This window comes from Somniosus microcephalus, chromosome 21 (assembly GCF_052327205.1).
Source record: "Somniosus microcephalus isolate GS21.2 chromosome 21, FLI_Smic_1.0, whole genome shotgun sequence".
Classification (NCBI taxonomy): Eukaryota; Metazoa; Chordata; class Chondrichthyes; order Squaliformes; family Somniosidae; genus Somniosus; species Somniosus microcephalus.
Window position 1 is genome coordinate 69628526 of NC_141007.1, and position 22512 is coordinate 69651037.

The following is a 22512-nucleotide window of genomic DNA, read 5'->3' on the forward strand; positions in this document are numbered from 1 at the left end:
GACTGTAGCTTTTTGTTGACATTTGATCCACCTCCAAGATCTCTCTTCTGCTATTTCCACTCATAACTGTCATAATTCTGGCTAGAGTGCAGTTTGCCATGGAGTGCATCTTGGAACAGAGTGTAAACCTGCGAGTTTGGTGTGTAAGGGAGTTCGGGGAGTGAGGTGCTCCTTTCTTCTTTTTCTATCTTTGTCAGCTTCCAGTTAGAATCCCATAGGGACAATTACACTGAATTTGACATTTTGCCATTATGAAATTCATTCGTTGTGCCTGGTGTACGTCACTAACTTCTCTGGAGCCATTTCTGCTTGGGTCTCATCTGCTGAAAATTGTTATTTCCTGGTTACATTCCCATGGAGGATGAACATGTCCTGCCTATTATCCTTCATGAATTGTATAAAATCTCAGTGTTAAAATCACTACAACCTAGTAAGGGATTATTTATAGAACACAAGGACACAGCTTCTATCTTCCTCACTTTATCTTCTCTATCAGTTGACAGATTTCTTTTATGTCTATGTTTACAATTGTTTCTTCCCTGTAAAACACAGCAAGTCCTGTGACTGGGAACCTTGTGGTTGGCAATAAGCACTAGAATTAATGCATAAATAGTGAACAATTTATGTGCTGGCATTTGAACAATTACTACCAGGTTGGCCCCAGTGTCTTGTGTGTTTTGTCCTTATACAATTGGCATTTTTCTCAAAGCTGGGTTTACAAATAGATATTTTTGATGATGCCTGCTTTTTTCTGGTTTTATTTATAATTCATTGCTCGTTTCTGTTTTATATTTCAACAGCAGTGATTACTGCTCCTTATAAATTATTATTTTCCAGCGGAATTGTTTTATCCTCAAGAAAGACCGTCAATAAAAAAAACCTTTAATATAAATGATGTGAATAGGGTTTTAACAATAGTGATGTTGAAGAATATGAATAGAATACAATAGAGTAACATAAAAGGAACAGAAGGATATGTTGATAGTGTGAGATAAAGTAGGGTGGGAGGAGGCTCGTGTGGAGCATAAACACCAGCACAGACCTGTTGGGCCAAATGGCCTGTAGAATTAATAGAACTCTGTAAATTCTATGTAATATGTAAACTACAGTTAGTGGAAATAAAAACAGAAAATGCTGGAACTACTCCGCAGGTCAGGCAGCATCTGTGGAGAGAGAAGCAGAGTTAACGTTCCAGTTCTGACAAAAGGCCATCGACCTGAAACGTTAACTCTATTTCTCTCTCCACAGATGCTGCCTGACTTGCTGAGTAGTTCCAGCATTTTCTGTTTTTATTTCAGACTTCCAGTATCTGCAGTATTTTGCTTTGGTACAGTTAATTGAATGTGTTTGTTGTGGGTTACCCTTGGAGAATTTATATAAACCCCCCAAAAAAGCATGTGATAGAAATTTCGATAAACACAATGGGCTCGATTTTGTCAATGGGGAGCTTTTGGAGGTGGAACTCCCAGGTTTTGGGTTGTAGTCCCGCCTCCATCGACTTGTGGCCAACCCACGCTATTTTCCCTTGATTGACCTTGTTAAGCCCGTCCAGCGGGCTCAGCAGGCCAATTAAGGGACACCTGGTTACTGGTGACGTCAGCGATTGACATTTCATCTGTCAAGAGCTTTTGACAGATGAAAAATCAGCGTTTGCCAGCTCTGTGAAGCTGTCAAACACTGACAATCTGTCTTCTGACTTGAGTCCTTCTACTCAGACTCAGTTAGAGAGCTCTCCAGACCAGAAAGCAGAGGCTGCAGCTTTTCACAGTTCAGCGGCCATTCTGCTTTCTGTGCTGGTGAGCTGGGGGACTCCCGAGAACGGATGGGAGGAAGCCTGCAGGAGAAAGTAAAGGTAAGTAAAACTTATTAAAACACTTTACACTTACCTCACACACTTACCTCTGCACACATGCACCCATCACACACCTGCACACCATACATCTCAACCCCTCCAACCCCTGCAGACCGACGGTCCGCCTCGCTAACTTGGCGTGGTTCGGAGCCGTCGGACAGCCCACACTTCAGGGCTAAAAATAGGGATTAGGCAAAAAACTGCCTGTTAACTACCTGTTAACAGGCAGTTAATTGGCACTAATCCCCTTCCCGCCTCGGGGAGGCGGCTCCCAGCACAGGTCGGGTACCCGCCTCCTGGGACATTGGCACGGAGGCGGGTTGGGTTCCTGCCCCCCGATTCTGCAATTTTCCCACCACTCCCGCCTCCAAACCCGCCTCCTCGGGGCTTGGAAAATCGAGCCCAATGTAGTTGTTTAGAAGGCCAGGTATGTATATTTTCTGTAATAACTCAATATACCCATACCCAAGACTGGATGCACAGATTTTTCATGCATATTTTCTATCATTATACAAATGTACGTGGCAGGTTGGATATTCATGTTTCTATGGCTGCAAAGTCCTTATTTCCATCATCTAAATCACCATAACTGCATCCTTAAGAGCAGCAACCCCAAATACGACATCCTTCGCTCTCACCAACCATCTCGTTTCGTGTGCTCCTCGAGGGGCAACTTTTCCAACCTTCTCCCCATCCCTCTCACACCACTGCCCTCTGGAGCAACTGGCAGACAAACAATTAGCAGGTTTTAAGCAGCATCTTACAGGAGGAAAGATAGAGCGGCGGAGAGATTTAGGGAGGGAGTTCCAGAGCTTAGGGCTTAGGCAGCTGAAGGCACGGCCACCAATAGTAGAGCGCTGAAAATTGGGGATTTGCAAGAGGTCAGAATTGGAAGAGCGCAGAGATCTCGGAGGGTTGTAGGGCTGGGGGAGGCTACAGAGAAAGGGAGGGGGGAGTCCGTGGAGGGATTTGAAAAGAATGAGAATTTAAAAAATGCGGCGTTGCCAGATCAGGAGCCAATGCAGGTCAGCGAGCACAGGGGTGATGGGTGAACAGAACTTGGTGCGGGTTAGGATACGGGCAGCAGAGTTTTGGATGAGCTCAAGTCTACAGAGGGTGCAAGGTGGGAGGCTGACCAGGAGACCATTGGAATAAACATACATAGAAACATAGAAGATAGGAGCAAGAGTCGGCCATTCGGCTCCTCGAGCCTGCTCCGCCGTTTAACGAGATCATGGCTGATCATCCAAATTCAGTACCCTGTTCCTGCTTTCTCCCCATATCCCTTGATCCCTTTAGCCTTAAGAAATATATCTAACTCCTTCTTGAAAATATTTAATGAATTGGCCTCAACTGCTTTTTGTGGTAGAGGATTCCACAGGTTCACCACTCTCTGGGTGAAGAAATTCCTCCTCATCTCTGTCCTAAATGGCTTACCCCTTATCCTTAGACTGTGACCCCTGGTTTTGGACTCCCCTGCCATCGGGAACATCCTTCCTGCATCTAGTCTTTCTAGTCTTGTTAGAATTTTATAAGTTTCAATGAGATCCCCTCTCATTCTTCTAAACTCGAGCGAATATAAGCCCAATCGACCCAATCTCTCCTCATACGTCATTCCTGCCATCCCAGGTATTAGTCTGGTGAATCTTCGCTGCACTCCCTCCATGGCAAGAACACCCTTCCTCAGATAAGGAATGGATTCAATGCAGGACTGCTTGTCTTACAACCATTCACTTCATCAGTTTACACATTCCCCCAGGCAGAGCACTGACGCTCCTTAAAACCCACCTCTTTGAACAAGCTTTTGGCCACCTGTCCTGATATCTCCTTATGTGGTTGGGTGCCAAATTTTGTTTGACAACGCTCCTGTGAAGTGCTTTGGGGCTTTTTTTTAACTATGTGAATAAAAGAATGGTTACAGCACGGAATGAGGCCATTGGGCCCATCGATCCCGCGTGCCGGCTCTCTGCAAGAGCACCTCAAGTAGTCCCACTCACCCCACCCCTCCCCTTTCTCAGGAGCCCTGAAAACCTTTTTACTTCGGGTACTTATCCAATTCTCTTTTGAAAGCCACGATTCAGTCTGCCCCCACCACCTTCTCAGGCAGTGCATCCCAGATCCTAACCACTGGCTGCGTTAAAAAAAAAGTTTTTCCCTCATGTCTCCTTTGGTTCTTCTGCCAATCACTTTAAAAGGCCGCCATCTAAATGCAAGCTGTTGTGGCGTGGCCAGTGCGGTGCGAGTAAGTGTGCGCATGTGCGCCGGGCCGCTGATTGACAGCCGGGCTGTCGCCCTCCCCGGAGCGCGAGCCGCCGTTGCCTTGGCAGCCGGGAGCGGCGAGTCTGCGCACAAGCCCGGCATCACTTGGATACAATTCATTCTCAAATCCGAGACACTCCAGAGCGGCGGCAACATGACCATCAAGAGCATTAGTCAGGGCCAGCAGTACCGGCCACGGATGGCTTTCCTGCGTAAGGTAAACGAGAGAAAATATGACTACTTCTGATAATAGCAACTCTGTCCCAGTCGGTGCTCAGTCATTTAATATCAGTGGGAGACAATTGCGGGAAGCGCCCAGACGCAACCAAAGCATGAATCTGCTGAGGCAGAATTGGAGCTGTCTTTCTCTGGAAGTACAAATTGTATTTCTGTTAACAAAGAATGCAATTTTGTGATACGTGATGCAAATGTATGTGTGTGTCTCTCTCTCTCTCTCACACACACACACGTATTATTCAGGTTTAATTAATGCCAGGTTAATTTGTTTAGCAAATTAGTTTTATGTCAAAATAAGCAACAGATTACTGTCCTGCACTGGAACGCTGTTCCCAGCACACTGTTATTCATGCATAACTGTCTGCGCTGAATGTAAGAACCTGGGACTTTTTTTTTGTTCTGTGAATTTTGTGGGAGGGGGTGGGGGGAAATTATTGCAGCTTTCAGAGAATGCATTTTCTTTTCTTTTTTTTACAAAATCCTTCCGTGCGCGTCTTGCAGCGCTTTCTGGAAACACAGCTCTGCTTCAGTCTAATAAAAAAAAACGAATTTAAGGAAAATAATCCGAGGATCCGGCCAAGCGATAGTAAAAGCCTGGGGAGCGTGTGTGGGGCACCTTAGGGCAAAGGGAGACTGGTGCCCGTCGGTCCTTTATCCGATTTCATAGAATTAACTATATTGAGAGTGACAGGACCTCTTAATACCTGAAGCATACCTCATGCATCATTCTAGTTTCAGACTTGGAACAGTAGCAGCAACAAAAGTGATACTTAGCAGAAATGTCTATATTATTAATATTTACAAACAACAAATTAAGGAATAAAGATTTAGGAGGGGACACTTTTAACAGAGCTCACTTCTAATGTAGCATCCCATCCCAGTCCTTAACCTCTTTCCGATGCTGAGCGACTTGTTCCCATTTCCAGCATTGGCTCTTGTGTTGCTCTTTTCATCTTTTAACAACAATATCCCGGCTGCCAATTAGTTGATAACATACCCCAGTGAATGAAAATAAACCGCCCAGGCATTAAACACACAGACTGGCTGTCAGTAAAGGAGTGTTCTTGTGTGCTGTCTCCCTCGCCCCCCTACTCCACACCTTCCTCAGTATTACCTCTGCGACAGTTGTGATCTGTGCGTGGGCAGCTTCATTCCAGCCTTGAGCAGACACCACATCGCAGTTCACAAATTTAATGCGATCTTCCTCAATAGGCCACTGGGATAGTAAAGCAATTGAAAATGGACGTGTAATAGCAATGTCACACTGATGGAAGAGGTGGCCTATTGGAGGCTGGAGTTGAGACTCATTTACTGCATTTCGATATTTGAACAAACTCAAATATTTTTCCTCACTTGCAATTCTATGTCAGCCGTGGCTCAGTGGGTAGCACTCTCTTCGCCTCTGAGTCAGAAGGTTGTGGGTTCAAGTCCCACTCCAGAGACTTGAGCACAAAAATCTAGGCTGACACTCCAGTGCAGTGCAGTGCTGAAGGAGTGCTGCACTGTTGGAGGTGTCGTCTTCAGATGAGACGTTAAACCGAGGTCCCATCTGCTCTCTGAAGTGGAGGTAAACAATCCCATGGGACTATTTTGAAGAAGAGCAGGGGAGTTCTCCCTGGTGCACTGGTCAATATTTATCCCTCAATCAACATCACTAAAAACAAATTATCTGGTCATTATCACATTGCTGTTTATGGGACCTTGCTGTGCGCAGATTGGCTGCTGTGTTTCCCACATTACACCAGTGACTACACTTCAAAAGTACTTCATTAGCTGTAAAGCGCTTTGGGACGTCCTGAGGTCGTGAAAGGCGCTATATAAATCCAAGTCTTTCTTTCTTACTCCTTTCCTTTCCTGTTGTTGTACTTTTTAAGGGTGCCATCTCCTCTTCTCCTACCTTGTCCCAGTGCCATTCTTCAAATGTGATCCTTCACAGTGAATGACAGCAGGCTATTGAACTGTGGCGCTCACCACAGCCATATACTCATTTCTGTTCTCTTTTGCTGCTCTGATCACCCTTTTGATATGCCTTTGTAATCTTTTCTTGTGGGCCCACTCTGCATGCCTAATGGTTTGTGCATGTTGGTTGTTTGTGGGCAGTAGTCCTAATCCCATGTGCTTGCTCTGTCCCAATATTCCTTAAATTCCTTTCCCTTGTGATTGTAAGGCTGTTATCTAAGCTGGTACGGGTCAGCCGGTTTATGGGCGTAATCATAATAATGTGGAATAAAGCACACTTGGAAGGATTCACAAGGTTGCTGTCTAATCAAAGGGTTTAGATTGTTTATATTTAGAATGATGGATAAGAACATAAGAAATAGGAGCAGGAATCGGCCAATCGGCCCCTCGAGCCTGCTCCGCCATTCAATAAGATCATGGCTGATCTGATCTTGGCCTCAACTCCACTTTCCTGCCTGTTCCCCATAACCCTCGACTCCCTTGTAGTTCAAATATCTCTCTATCTGCTTGAATATACTCACTGACTCCACCGCCACAGCTCTCTGGGGCAGAGAATTCCAAAGATTCACGACCCCCTGAGTGAAGAAATTCCTCCTCATCTCCATCTTAAATAGGCGACCCCTTATCCTGAAACTATGCCCCCTAGTTCTAGATTCTCCCCGTGAGGGGAAACAAATTCTCAGCAGCAACTTGTCAAGCCCCCTCAGAATCTTATATGTTTCAATAAGATCACCTCTCATTCTTCTAAACTCCAATGAGTATAGGACCAACCTGCTCAATCTTTCCTCATAAGACAACCCCATCATCTCAGGAATCAATCCAGTGAACCTTCGCTGAACACCCTCCAATGCAAGTATATCCCTCCTTAAATAAGGTGACCAAAACTGTATGCAGTACTTCAGTTGTGGTCTGTATAGTTGTAGCAAGACTTCCCTACTTTTATACTACATCCCCCTTGCAATAAAGGCCAAAATTCCATTTGCTTTCTTAATTACTTGCTGTACCTGCAGGCTAACTTTTTGTGTTTCATGTACGAGGACCCCCAGATCCTTCTGTACCGCAGCGTTCTGTAGTCTCTCTCTATTTAAATAATATTTTGCTTTTCTATTCTTTCTACCAAAGTGGATAACCTTGCATTTTCTCACATTATACTCCATCTGTCAAACTTTTGCCCATTCACTTAACCTATCTATATCCCTTTGCACACTCTTTGTGTCCTCCTCGCAACTTGCTTTCCCACCTATCTTTGTATCATCAGCAAATTTGGCTACAGTACACTTGGTCCCGTCATCCAAGTCATTAATATAGATTGTAAACAGTTGAGGCCCCAGCACTGATCCCTGTGGCACCCCACTAGTTACAGTTTGCCAACCTGAAAATGACCCATTTATCCCGACTCTCTGTTTCTGTTAGTTAGCCAATCCTCTATCCATGCCAATATAGTACCCCCAACACCGTGAGCTCTTACCTTGTGCAGTAACCTTTTATGTGGCACCTTATCAAATGTCTTTTGGAAATCCAAATACACTACATCTACTGGTTCCCCTTGATCCACCCTGCTCATTACATCCTCAAAGAATTCTAATAAATTTGTCAAACACGATTTCTCTTTCGTAAAACCATGTTGACTCTGCGTGATTGTATTATGATTTTCTAAATGTCCTGCTACTACTCCCTTAATAATGGATTCCAGCATTTTCCCAATGACAGATGTTAGGCTAACCGGCCTGTAGTTTCCTGCTTTCTGTCTCCCTCCTTTCTTAAATAGGGGCGTTACATTTGCGGTTTTCAAATCTGCTGTGACCTTTCCAGAATCTAGGGAATTTTGGAACATCGCAACCAATGCATCCACTGTCTCTGCAGCCACCTCTTAAGACCCTAGGATGCAGGCCATCGGGTCCAGGGAACTTGTTAGCCTTTAGTCCCATTAGTTTGCTAGGATAATGGAGTGGTTACTAGGCTGGAATCTAATAGAACATTTAACCAAAACATGACGCGACTTTGAGTGGTTTATGAATAATATTAGAACCCAGATTTTAAATGACCGGTTTGGAATTGCCTCCGACTGCTGCTATTCTAGATTTTTAAAATTGGAAATTTAAAACAATTATAATTTTTACTGTCTCTGATGTCGATTATCATGAAGTAAAACTGACAGATGAATTTTGGGTGCATGACTTTCACCCACCGGTATTATTGGTTGTAACGTCATTACTGGCATTTCTATTTGGTGTACTTAAATACCATGGAATTGTGCAGTTCCTTATGAAAACACAAGCTGGTTAAAATTCAGCATGAGATTCATTTTTGCAATTTTATAAGGGAGAAGTCCGAATCTGTCTGCATCAGGTCCAGATTAAGGCTAGAATCCAGTATGTCTGTATTTAAAAATTGCATTGCCAGGGTAGGATACTGCTTGTTTTGGTGAAAGAAATATAAATTGCAACTAATATTTTTCCATACTTATTAGTTTCAAAAGGAATAGACTTTGATGTTTTTCCATAGAGTGAAAGGCACTCTTTACAAAAATGTCAACTGTGACCCTCCCTGTGTGCAATTTAAAAACGTGTTCAGTGTATTAAACTATTGTCACATAATGCTAATAGTGAATTATACAGAGGGGGACAATTCTAATCTAACCCGCCCAGCTGGATCGGGTCACCCGTTTTATACTCTCGTCCGATTTTACTCTCCTCTGACTTAAATGTAGAGTATAATCGGGCGGGGTAAAACCGGCTTTCCTCCCGATCCTATCAGTTTCCTGCCCGGATGATTTGGAGTAAAATGACCCCCTGATTCTTGCTGTTAGAAATAGCCAGTGAGGTTCCACAGCACTCTCCTGACATCCTGCACCTCTACTTCACTCTTAGTTAGAAGCATCAAAAAAAATTCACTAGCCTCAAAATGCTGTAAATAAAACTGAGTAGGTATCAGTATTAAATTTTGCTATCATGGATTGTAATGCCATTTAAGCCCCTCAATTCATTGCTGCTTTGTAATTGACTGAGAGACGTTCCCAGGTATATGTGGCTCAGGATAAATGCAATAGTCTGGGAATGGTACTAAGCAATGGTATTGTACAAATGCTTTATGTGCTCATATCAAATTTCTTTGCGGTTTTCACAGAGGAGTTAACCCCGATGGGTTAAAATAGCAGGCTGCAGAATTTATTGTAACTGACTAAGCGTTTGGAAATTACATTCAGCGATACTATCGTACAATGTAAAGAATGCATATTATATTATATTGTGTACGGCCAGCCAAATGCCATGCAAAAACCCACCTAAGCGTATGATCAAAAATGTTAGCCAGTCAGTAAAGGCCTTGGTGGCTGAAATCCTGCTATGATATTTATATTGCATTGGTTAATGCTTTCATGTAACTTTCCTCTAACAGTCACTAACCTGTTTAGAATAAATCGTGTCAGCCGTGGCTCAGCTGGTAGCACTCTAGCTCGCCTCTGAGTCAGAATGGTTGTGGGTTCAAGTCCCAGTCCAGATACTTGAGCACAAAAATCTAGCCTGACACTCCCAGTGCAGTGCTGAGGGAGCGCTGCACTGTCGGAGGTGCCGTCTTTCAGATGAGACGTTAAACAGAGGCCCCGTCTGCACTCTCAGGTGGAAGTAAAAGATCCCATGGCACTATTTCGAAGAAGAGCAGGGGAGTTATCTTTGGTGTCCTAGCCAATAATTATCCCTCAACCAACATAACAAAAACAGATTATCTGGTCATTATTACATTGCTGTTTGTGGGAACTTGCTGTGTGCAAATTGGCTGCTACATTACAACAGCGACTACACTTCAAAAAGTATTTCATTGGCTGTAAAGCGCTTTGGGACGTCCGGTGGTCGTGAAAGACGCTATAGAAATGCAAGTCTTTTTTTTTCTGTTAAACTGTTCACTGACTTTGTTAAGGAAAGAAAGACTTGCGTTTATGCAGTGCCTTATCACATCTCCTAAATGTTTCAGAGCACTTCACAGGCATTGAGTCACTTTGAAGTGCAGTGACTGTTGTTATTTAGGCAAACACAACGCCCATTTTGTTCACAGCAAGATCCCACAAACCGCAGTGAGATGACCATTTAAACCAGGGAGCAGGACGCCCTGACCAGTGCATTACAAATGTTGCACAAATAAATTTCACTCCCAAAGTGAGCATTGGATTTGAAATTCAGGCTGCATAACTATGAGCCAGTTGGTGCAGTAGCTGAGAAAAGTTACTGATCTGAAGTTCAGAAACCGCCCCCCCCCCCCCACAACCGTATAATAGGAATCAGACATGAGCTTACTATGCCTTGTCCTTGTCCAACAGGTACGAGGTACTTGCTGCCTGTATGGATGAGAACAAGGACTGCCGGGAGGATGGGCAAACTGACCACGGCACCGTGGTAATGGCTGCCATTCAAGTGGGGGGAGGAAAAAGGAATGTGGTAGTAGTAGGCAACAGTATAGTCATAGATACTGTGCTCTGCAGCCGCGACAGGGAGTACCGAAGGCATGGTTGCCTGCCCGGTGCCGGGGTTAAGGATATCCCCTTGTGGCTGGAGAAGAACTTGGAGTGGGAGGCGGAGGATCCAGTTGTCGTGGTCCATGTAGGAACCAACGACATAGGTAGAACTAGGAATAAGGTTCTGCTGAGGGAGTTTGAAGAGCTAGGATCCAAATTTATAAGCAGAACCTCAAAAGTAATAATCTCTGGATTGTTGCCTGAGCCACGAGCAATTTGGCATGGGGACAAACAGATCAGAGGTTTAAATGCATAGCTCAAAGAGTGGTGTGGGAGGAAGGGGTTTCAGTTCATGGGGCACTGGCACCAGTACTGGGGAAAGAGGGAGCTGTTCCGTTGGGACGGGCTCCACTTAAACCGGGCTGGGACCAGTGTCCTGGTGAATCGAATAACATGGGCAGTAGACAGGGCTTTAAACTAATGAAGTGGGGTGGGAGGATTCAGGAAAGAGTAAATTTAAAAGCAGCGAGAGAAATGTCTAGGCTCTAGAGCAGAGTAGAGATTTGGGTAAAAATCAGCAGAGTGGGTCAGGAAGGGACAGAGAGAGTAACACAGGTAATAGGACATCAGTGACTAAGGTGACATCAGGGAAAAATAGAAATAAGTCAAAGCTAAAGGCACTATATCTGAATGCACGAAGCATTCGCAACAAAATAGATTAATTAATAGCGCAGATAGAAATTAATAGGTTTGATCTAATAGCCATTACGGAGACATGGTTGCAAAGTGACCAAGGCTGGGAACTAAATATTCCAGGATACTTAACCTTTAGAGGAGATAGGCAAAATGTGAAAGGAGGGGTAGCCCTGATAATAAACAATGGGATAAAGACAGTAGAGAGAAAGGATCTTGGCTCCAAAAATCAAAAAGTAGAATCAGTTTGGGTGGAGCTAAGAAACAGCAAGGGGCAGAAAACATTGGTGTGAGTTTTTTTTATAGGCCCCCAAACAGTAGTTGTAATGTAGGGCAGAGTATAAATCAGGAAATTAGAGGTGCCTGTAACAAGGGTAATACAGTAATCATGGGGGACTTTAATCTGCATATAGACTGGGCAAACTGAATTTGCAGTAATAGTGTGGAGGATGAATTCATGGAATGTATGCAAGATAGTTTTCTAGATCAGTATGTTGAGGAACCAACTAGGGAACAGGCTATTTTAGATCTAGTATTGTGCAATGAGAAAGGGTTCATTAATAACCTTGTAGTAAAGGGGCCTTTAGGGAAGAGTAACCATAATATAATAGAATTTTATATTGAATTTGAAAGTGATTTAGTTAAATCCGAAACTAGGGTCTTAAATCTAAACAAAGCGAACTACGTAGGTATGAGGGGTGAGTTGGCTAAGGTAGATTGGGAAACTACATTAAAAGGTATGATGGTAGACAAGCAATGGCTAGCATTTAAAGAATGAATACATAATTTACAACAAATATATATTCCTTTAAGGCACAAGAACCCCACAGGAAAAGTGGTCCAACCGTGGCTAACAAGAGAAGTTAAAGATAGTAGTATATTAAAGGAAGAGACTTATAATGCTGCCAAAAAGAGTAGTGAGCCTGAGGATTGGGAGGATTTTAGAATTCAGCAAAGGAGGACCAAAAAATTAATAAGTAAAGAGAAAAAAGAATATGTGAGTAAATTAGCAAGATACATAAAAAACAGATTGTAGATGTTTCTATAGGTATGTAAATAGGAAGAGATCAGTGAAAATAAACATGGGCCCATTAGAGGCAGAGACAGGAGAAATTATAATGGGCAATAAGGAAATAGCAGAGACATTAAACACATACTTTGTATCTGTCTTCACAGTAGAAGACACAAAAAACATTCCGGAAATAATGGGGAACCAAGGGTCTAGAGAGAACGAGGAACTTAAAGAAATCAGTATAAGTAAAGACATAGTACTGGAGAAATTAATGGCGACAAATCCCCTGTACCTGACTACTTGCATCCTAGGATTTTAAGAGGTAGCTGCAGAGATAATGGATGCACTGGTATTAATCTTCCAGAATTCCCTAGATTCTAGAACAGTTCCCAAGGATTGGGAGGTAGCAAACACCACCCCGCTATTTAAGAAAGGAGAAAGAGAAAAAACAGGGAACTATAGGCCAGTTAGCCTGACATCAGTAGTAGGCAAAATGCTAGAATCTATTATTAGGGACGTGGTAACAGGGCACTTGAAAATCATAATATGGTTAGGCAGAGTCAACATGGTTTTATGAAAGTGAAATTCATTTGTTTGACAAAGCTGTTAGTTTTTTGAAGATGTAACAAGTAGGATGGATAAGGGGGAACCAGTGGATGTAGTGTATTTGGATTTTCAAAAAGCATTCGATAAGGTGCCACACGAGGCTATTACACAACATTATGACTCATGGGTTTGGGGGTAATATATTGGCATGGATTGAGGATTGGTTAATGGATAGAAAACAGAGAGTAGGAATAAACGGGACTTTTTCAGGTTGGCAGGCTGTAACTAGCGGGGTACTGCAAGGATCAGTGCTTGGGCCTCAGCTATTCACAATCTATATTAATGAATTAGATGAAGGGACTGAGTGTAACGTGTCCAAGTTTGCTGATGATACAAAGTTAGGTGGGAAAGTAATCTGTGAGGAGGACGCAAAGAGGCTGAAGAGCAAAATAGACAGGTTGACTGAGTGGGCAAGGACATGGCAAATGGAATACAATGTGGGGAAGTATGAAGTTATCCACTTTAGTAGGAAAAACAAAAAAGCAGAATATTTGACTGGGAAATGTTTGCACTCAGAGGGACCTGGGTGTCCTTGTACATGAATCACAGAAAGTTAACATGCAGGTACAGCAAGCAATTAGGAAAGCAAATGGTATGTTAGCTTTTGTTACAAGGGATTAGAGTATGAGTAAAGAAGTTTTACTACAATTATATAGGGCATTGGTGAGGCCATACCTGGAGTACTGTGTACAGTTCTGGTCTCCGAACCTAAGGAAAGAAATACTTGCCTTAGAGGGAGTGCAGCGAAGGTTCACTAGACTGGTTCCTGGGATGAGGGGATTGCCCTATGAGGAGATTAGGCCTAGATTCCTTAGAGTTTAGAAGAATGAGAGGTGATCTAATTGAAACATAAAATTCTTAAGGGGCTTGACAGGGTTAATGCTGAGAAAATGTTTCCCCTGGATGGGAAGTCCAGAACATAGGATCACAGTCACAGAATAAGGGGCCAGCCATTTAGGACTGAGATGAGAAAAGCTGTCTCAGTTCTTTTCAAGGCAGTCACTTGGTGTTTTCCTTCTCATTAAACTGGTGCCAATTAGACCACCCATGCCTCCTTACCATTTGCGCTTCAGTCATTTAGGCTCGTATGGAGCATAAACACCGGCACAGACCAGTCGGTTCGAATGGCCTGTTTCTGTGCTGTAACTTCTATGTAATCACAAGCCCTGGATCCTTCAGTGAGTCCCATTACTGTTCTTCTACACAAGTTGATGGAACAGTTTCTATGTTCTCTCTTGCTGAAATCGCCTCTTGGCTGCTGATAGTCCTAACCTGAGCACCAAGAAGCTGCAGGATGTTAATTGGAAAATTGATCTGAAATTGACAAATCGCTCTGGCTGGTCCATCATCTGACCGGGAAATAAAGTTATGATAAAACAGTGTAGTATATAACTAGTTCACATGACAAGGGGCTCATACTGTACTGCTGTATATCCATATTTATGGCTGTTAATGGCAGTACAGTACTTTTATAGATGAAACAGTGACTTACTGGTACTCTTTCAATTTAGTATACTGTATTCGCTGCTTACGATGCGGTCTCCTCTACATTGGGGAGATCAAACGCAGATAGGGTGGTCACTTTGTAGAACACTGCCGTTCAGTCTTTAAGCGTGACCTTGAGCTTCCGGTCGCCTGTTACTTTAATTCCCTGCCCCACTCCACTCTGACCTCCCTGCCCTCGGCCTCCTACACACTTTAATGAAGATCAGTGGAAGCTCGAGGAACAGCACCTCCTCTTTCGATTAGGCACTTTACAGCCATTCTGGACTCAACATTGAGTTCAAAAATTTCGGATCAGAAACACTGCTCCCATTTTTCCGAACAGCAGCTGTTGTTGATTCTGCCATTCCCATTTACACCTCCTCCAGACCCATCTTTGTTTCTTTACCTGTCCCGTTACCATCTCCTTTCACCTCGCACCATCATCCCTTTTGTCATTTAATCTCTCCCGCCTTCCACCCTATCACAGACCTTCCCTTTTGTTCTTTCCTTCCCCTCCCCCCTTTCCCTGCCCCTGCACTTGCTTAAAACCTGTTACATCTCTAACTTTTTCCAGTTCCGATGAAAGGTCCTCGACCTGAAATGTTAACTCTGTTTCCCTCTCCACAGATGTTGTCTGACCTGCTGAGTATTTTCTGTTTTTATTAATACTTTTATAGCAGTAGACTTACAGACACGATAGTCAGCCGAAGCTGTTGATTAATTCTAGAACAGTTGCTTCTTTGCACACACGGTATGTTTCTTGGCAAGATATCAGACACTCTTGAGAAAAGATCAGAGCAAACACTCAAAGCTGCAGTGACAGTCCGTGTTATTTCTAACGTGGCGTGAAAGGAAACTGCTTCGAGGGGGAAATAAAGTGCGGAAAGCGTTCAGTGTGCTAAGGGGGCTGCTAATTTCAACAGAAATTGCTGGAAATGCAACACCAGGCAGTCAGTATCTAACAGATAAGAACCGAAAAAATAAATTGGAGGCACACAGCAATCAGTCAGCATCTGTGGGGAGAACAGACAGTCGATGGTTTGGGTTTACACCCGTCATCAGATCCGAAAACTAAGAGAGGGACAAGTTTAGTAATAGTGTCAGAAAAAGGGGGAGCGGAGGGAATAAAGATATAAAAAAGCAAACGGAGAGAGAAAGTAGAATAACTTAACAGATCATCTCAGTCAAGAAGTAGACAGACGCATTAAATAAATAAAAGACATTAAAGAAACAAAGGATGTGTGACTTGCTAAAACAGTAGGAGGGCTAAGGAACATGGAACAAAGAAACAGGAGGAGGCCATTCAGCCCCTCGAGCCTGTTCCGCCATTCAATGAGATCATGGCTGATCTGCAACCTAACTCCACATACCCGCCTTTGCCCCATATCCCTTAATATTTTTGGTTAACAAAAATCTGTCAATCTCAGATTTAAAATTAACAATTGATCTAGCATCAATTGCCGTTTGCGGAAGAGAGTTCCAAACTTCTACCACCCTTTGTGTGTAGAAGTGTTTCCTAATTTCACTCCTGAAAGGTCTGGCTCTAACTTTTAGACTATGCCCCCTAGTCCTAGAATCCCCAACCAGCGGAAATAGTTTCTCTCTATCTACCCTATCTGTTCCCCTTAATATCTTGAAAACTTCGATCAAGTCACCCCTTAACCTTCTAAATTCCAGGGAATACAATCCTACTTTGCGTAATCTTGCCTCGTCCAGGTAACATTCTGGTAAACCTAGGCTGCACTCCCTCCAAGGCGAATATATCCTTCCCAAGGTGTGGTGCCCAGAACTGAACACAGTGCTCCAGGTGTGGTCTAACCGGGGTTTTGTACAGCTGTAGCATAACTTCTACCCCTTGGATTCTAGTCCTCTAGATATAAAGGCCAGCATTCCATTCGCCTTTTTGATTATTTTCTGTACCTGTCCATAATATTTTAATGATCTATGTACATGGGCCCCTATGTCTCTTTGGACCTCCACTGTTCCTAGCTTTTCACCATTTAGAAAGTACCCTGTTCTATCTTTTTTAGGTCCAAAGTGGATGACCTCCCATTTGATTTGTCACAGTTTTGCCCATTCACTTAATCTACTAATATTTCTTTGAAATTTTATGCTTCCATCTACACTGCTTACAATGCCGCCGATCTTTGTGTCATCGGCAAACTAGGATATGTGGCTTTCAATCCCATCATCTAAGTCGTTAATAAATATGGTGAACAGTTGAGGCCCCAACACAGATCCCTGGGGGACACCGCTAGTCACATCCTGCCAATTAGAGTACCTGCCCATTATCCCTACTCTCTGTCTCCTGCCGCTCAGCCAATTTCCTAACCAGGTCAATAATTTGCCTTCAATTCCATGAGCAAAAAAAACCGGGAGAGATAAAAACACAAAAAACCTGCAATTAAAACAGATTTGAGCTTCAGACGGTAGATGTGAAGTGGAGCAGGTCCACCAGCTCCTAAAAGAACGGGTCATCAGTTAAGGGCAGTTCCCGCTCCCTCTACCAGCACTGTTCGCTGAAGATCTCCCCACCATCAGTCAGTATCTAAAAGCTTAAAAATCCGTGAATATTTTAAGTGCAATCCATCACGCCAAAAATGTAAACCTATCGCAGTTTTTCTTTTTATCACGCTAATGTCATTGTGTGGTTATTTATTTTTTGCACCATTTTAATCTATTCCTTTACTCATTCCTCCTGTCTTTAGGCTGCCCACTCTGTGCAATGCACCATTTTCCAGGTTAAGAGTGCATCGCCCCTGACTATTTGCACCTGGTGCTGTATTTCATCTCGGTTAGCAGGCAGTGTGAGAGTGGGAAGCAAAGGTGCACTATGCTCTGATTTTGCCCATCCCTTGTTAGAGGAGGGGCTGTCTCTACATGACCACTCCCCCCACCCTGCTCCACTCCACCCTCACCCGATTGGGGTCTCACAACATGAAAAACACCTATGGACTTGCCTGGGACTGGCTTTTTCAACATTATGCTATCAAAGTGGCTTCTACAGAGGTGACTGACTGCACAAATATGCGTTTAACATTGGGGCAATACTTGTATTTCAGTTTTGTCTGCTGACTCATGCCAGATCCATCGGTCGACTATGGCTTCTTGGCTGTGCCCAGACTGTGAAGGTCGATCGGCTATTTGATCAGTGCGACGTCACAGACAAGCCCGATCCTGCCCTAACGCAACGTACACACATCCTACCCAGCAGTGGTCCCTGGACAGCAGTCAGGCGCTGATTTCCCCCCCCCCTCCCTACCCCACAAGCCCAGGGGTACTGAGCCCATCGCAAGAGTGAGATGCGCTAACTCCACACAGACTGGAGACTGTCCTGGTCAGTTCCACAATGCCAGACCATTTACCAACAGACCCACCGGGAGAGCTCTAACAACGCACCGTTTAATAATAAATCCTATTTTTACCTGTAAAATCTATTCTTGATCATGTGATCAACTCACTACATTGAAGCCCCTCCAACCCCCAAAATAGTTTTGCCTGCGAGGTGAATTAGTACTGAAGAATCATAGAATAGTACAGTACAGAAGGAGGCCATTCGGCCCATCGAGCCTGTGGCGGCTCTTTCAAAGAGCAATCCAGTTACCCGCCCCCCCCCAGCACCCGCCACCCCCGCTCTTTCCCCATATCCCTGCAGTTTTTTCTCCTTCAAGTATTTATCCAGTTCTCTTTTGAAGGCTACTATTGAATCTCCTTCCACTGCCCTATCAGGCAGCGCGTTCCAAATCCTAACCACTCGCTGCGTTAAAAAAATGTCCTCATGTCGCCTCTGGTTCTTTTGCCAATCACGTTAAGTCTGTGCCCTCTGGTTATTGACCCTTCAGCCTTTGGAAACAGTTTCTCTCTTACTCTGTCTAAACCCTTCATGAGATACTTTCAATGAAAACAACCATCCCCCAACCTAGATGAGATGTGAAAAAGGAAAAAAAGATTTGCATTTCTATAGCGCCTTTCACAACCACTGGACGTCCCAACGTGCTTTACAGCCATTGAAGTACTTTTTTGAAGTGTAGTCACTGTTGTAATGTAGGAAACGCAGCAGCCAATTTACGCACAGCAAGATTCCACAAACAGCATTTTGATACTGACCAGATAATCTGTTTCAGTGATGCTGATTGAGGGATAAATATTGGCCAGGACACCGGGGAGAACTCCCCCTGCTCTTCTTCAAAATAGTGCCGTGGGATCATTTACATCCACCTCAGAGAGCAGACGGGGCCTCGCTTTAACATCACATCTGAAAGACGGCACCTCCGACAGTGCAGCACTCCCTCAGCACTGCACTTGGAGGGTCAGCCTAGATTTATGTGCTCATAGTTTCTGGAGTGGGACTTGAACCCACAATTTCTGACTCGGGCGAGAGCGCTGCCCACTGAGCCACGGCTGACACACGGTTGAGGTGAATTGACGTTGCTTCTCGGCTTGTTGCTAGACAATGGGAGCACGTGGAGGAATTGTTATATAGAGTACTACACCATGAGTTCACTGAAGCGATACAAAGCTTGATCGATGTATGGATTTCCGACATTAATGTGCGCGCAGTTACAGTATTACTACAACAAATCAGCCACTGACGATTTATAGATAGAGCTGCACATAATAAAACAGTCAAACTCCCTTTCACAGATGTGGAGATGATGTAGAGCTAAGGAGACACTGATGCGGTGAGGTGAATTTTAATTACATGAATACAAAGGGGCTGCAGGGAGTTATCAGTAGCATTCATATCCTTTGCCCAAACACCTCCATCAAATACCATAAACCCTTGGCATGTGATTAGCATCATTTACTGTTGGCAAGCCAGATACAATTTGCAAACACTCAGTGCAGAAAAGAGCGGATTTATTTGTAAAGACACATTCTGTTTTTTCAGGGCTGCAAGATTCTCTCAGTTTTATAAACCTCCACCTCTTTTTTTTTTTAACCATCCACCTTTCGGATGAGACGTTAAACCGTGGCCCCGTCTGCTCTCTCAGGTGGACGTAAAAGATCCCATGGGACTATTTCAAAGAAGATCAGGGGAGTTATTCCCCTGGTGTCCTGGCCAATATTTATCCCTCAACCAACATCACTAAAACAGATGATCTGGTCATTATCACATTGCTGTTTGTGGGAGCTTGCTGAGCACATATTGGCTGCTGTGTTTCCTACATTATAACAGTGACTACACTTCAAAAAAAAAAGTACTTCATTGGTTGTAAAGCACTTTCGGTCATCCTGGCGTTGTGAAAGGTGTTATAGAAATGCAAGTTCTTTCTGTTGGAGCTGTTTTATGAAAATTTCAAACAATTGGTTTTATAGAATTACAGCAATTCAAGGAGTTTCTTAATTCACAGTATTCCTGGGGTAAACTTTCAAATTTATGCAAGTATTAAAAAAAAAATTAAAAATTGGGTCACCTCCAAGACTTATTCTCCAAAACTAAAACTGCGAAAATAAAGTAGATCATAACCCACTGCTCCCATTCTCGGACAGCAGAAGCTGTTGCCATTTACACCTCCTCGGGACCCATCTTTTGTTTCTTTTACTTGTCCCATTATCAACGCCTTTTGCCTTGCATCATCAACCCTCTTGTCATTTAATCTCTCTTGCCCTCCACCCTATCACAGACCTTCCCTTGTGTTCGCCCCACCCCCCTACCTCTGTACAAGTTTATAAACTGATAAATCGCTAACTTCTTCCAGTTCTGATGAAAGGCCATCGGAGCTGAAACGTTCTCTCTCTGCAGATGCTGCCTGACCGGCTGAGTGTTTCCAACATTTTCTGTTTTTATAACATAAAGTAACTGCTTGTCTTGACTGATTGTCATGCTGGTGAAGCATATATACCATAGCAACAAGTGGATTCCAGTTTCCTGGATTTTACAACGGGCCTGAATTTGCGGTCGAAGGTTTCCCGCGGGCGAATGCCTCCGAACCGCAAGAAAAGTACGAACCGACCTGATGGTCCCCGAGGTTCGAGCACTCGCGCTCCTGGGCCTCTACACGTACGCATGCGTAAAGGCCCACGTATCCCAGGGGTGCACGCAGTTCGCAAGTGCCCCTGGCTCTAAGATTGAGACCATCCATTCAGCTGCCTCTGCCACTTCCCTTCCTTCCCCTAGCCCACCAGGCCAAACTTCCCCTAAGGTTCCCCCCTGCCCTAGCCCTGAACTCTCCTCTTTCTCCAGTTTCTCTCCGATCTCCCCTCATGACCTCTCCGCGCTCATCTTGTCCATGAGACCCACTTCCTGCTCCCTCGACCCTATTCCCACCAAACTGCTGACCACCCAACTTCCTTTTCTGGCTCCCATGTTAGCTGACATTGTTAACGGTTCTCTCCCCACAGCTACTGTCCCCCTGTCCCTCAAATCTGCCGTCATCACCCCTCTCCTCAAAAAACCCTTGACCCCTCCGTCCTTGCAAACAACCGCCCCATCTCCAGCCTCCCTTTCCCCTCAAGTCCTTGAACGTGTTGTCACCTCCCAAATCCGTGCCCATCTTTCCCGCAGTTCCATGTTTGAATCCCTCCAATCAGGTTTCCGCCCCGCCACAGTACCAAAACGGCTCTCATCAAAGTCACAAATGACATCCTTTGTGATTGTGACAAAGGTAAACTATCCCTCCTCGTCCTTCTTGACTTGTCTGCAGCCTTTCACACGGTTGACCACTCCATCCTTCTCCAACGCCTCTCCACTGTCGTCCAGCTGGGTGGGACTGCATTCGCCTGGTTCCATTCTTATCTATCTAATTGTAACCAGACAATCACCTGCAACAACTTCTCTTCCCACTCCTGCATCGTTACCTCTGGTGTCCCCCAAGGATCTATCCTTGGCCCCCTCCTATTTCTCATCTACATGCTGCCACTCGGTGACACCATCCGAAAACACAGCATCAGTTTCCACATGTACGCTGACGACACCCAGCTCTACCTCACCACCACTTCTCTCGACCCCTCCACGGTCTCTAAATTGTCAGACTGCTTGTCCGACATCCAGTTCTGGATGAGCAGATATTTTCTCCAATTAAATATCGGGAGGATAGAAGCCATTGTTTTCGGTCCCTGCCACAAACTCCGTTCCCTAGCCACTGACTCCATCCCTCTCCCTAACATCTGTCTGAGGCTGAACCACACAGTTCGCAACCTTGGTGTCATATTTGACCCTGAAATGAACTTCTGATCACATCTGCGGCATAACTAAGACCGCCTATTTCCATCTTAACATCGCCTGTCTCCGCCCTTGCCTCAGCTCATCTGCTGCTGAAACCCTCATCCATGCCTTTGTTACCTCTAGACTTGGTTATTCCAACGCACTCCTGGCTGGCCTCCCACATTCCACCCTACGTATACTTGAGGTCATCCAAAACTCGGCTGCCCGTGTCCTAACTCGCAACAAGTCCCGTTCACCCATCACCCCCTGTGCTCGCTGACATACATTGGCTCCCGGTTAAGCAACGCCCCGATTTCAAAATTCTCATCCTTGTTTTCAAATCCTTCCATGGCCTCGCCCCTCCCTATCTCTGTAATCTCCTTCAGCCCCACAACCCCCCCGAGATATCTGCGCTCCTCAAATTCTGCCCTCTTGAACATCCTTGATTATAATCGCTCAACCATTGGTGGCCGTGCCTTTTGTTGCCTCGGCCCTAAGCTCTGGAATTCCCTGCCTAAACCTCTCCGCCTCGCTACCTCTCTCTCCACCTTTAAGACGCTCCTTAAAACCTACCTCTGACCAAGCTTTTGGTCATCTGCCCTAATTTCTCTTTGTCTGGCTCGGTGTCAAATATTTTTTCATATAACACTTCTGTGAAGCGCCTTGGGACGTTTTACTACTTTAAAGGCGCTATATAAATACAAGTAGTTGTTGGGATCACGTGAGCCAGGCCAACCAAACAAAAAGGGGGATCCCCATTGTGCTTATAGGGATTTACGTACGGAATTCCCGTAAACATGAATAGGAATCCCCTA

At 44.4% G+C, this 22512-nt stretch overlaps 1 protein-coding gene across 2 annotated transcripts in view; it reads left to right on the forward strand.

The window, feature by feature from the left end:
* The first annotated feature begins 4194 nt into the window (after positions 1–4194).
* The window catches only part of rgs9b (regulator of G protein signaling 9b), an 87657-nt gene continuing 69339 nt past the window's right edge, over positions 4195–22512 (forward strand). For both annotated transcript variants that reach the window (XM_085963875.1, XM_085963876.1), the window contains exon 1: positions 4195–4328. In XM_085963875.1, the coding sequence (XP_085820001.1) occupies positions 4266–4328 (63 nt within the window). In that variant the 5' untranslated portion in view covers positions 4195–4265. The remainder of the gene's footprint in view (positions 4329–22512) is intronic.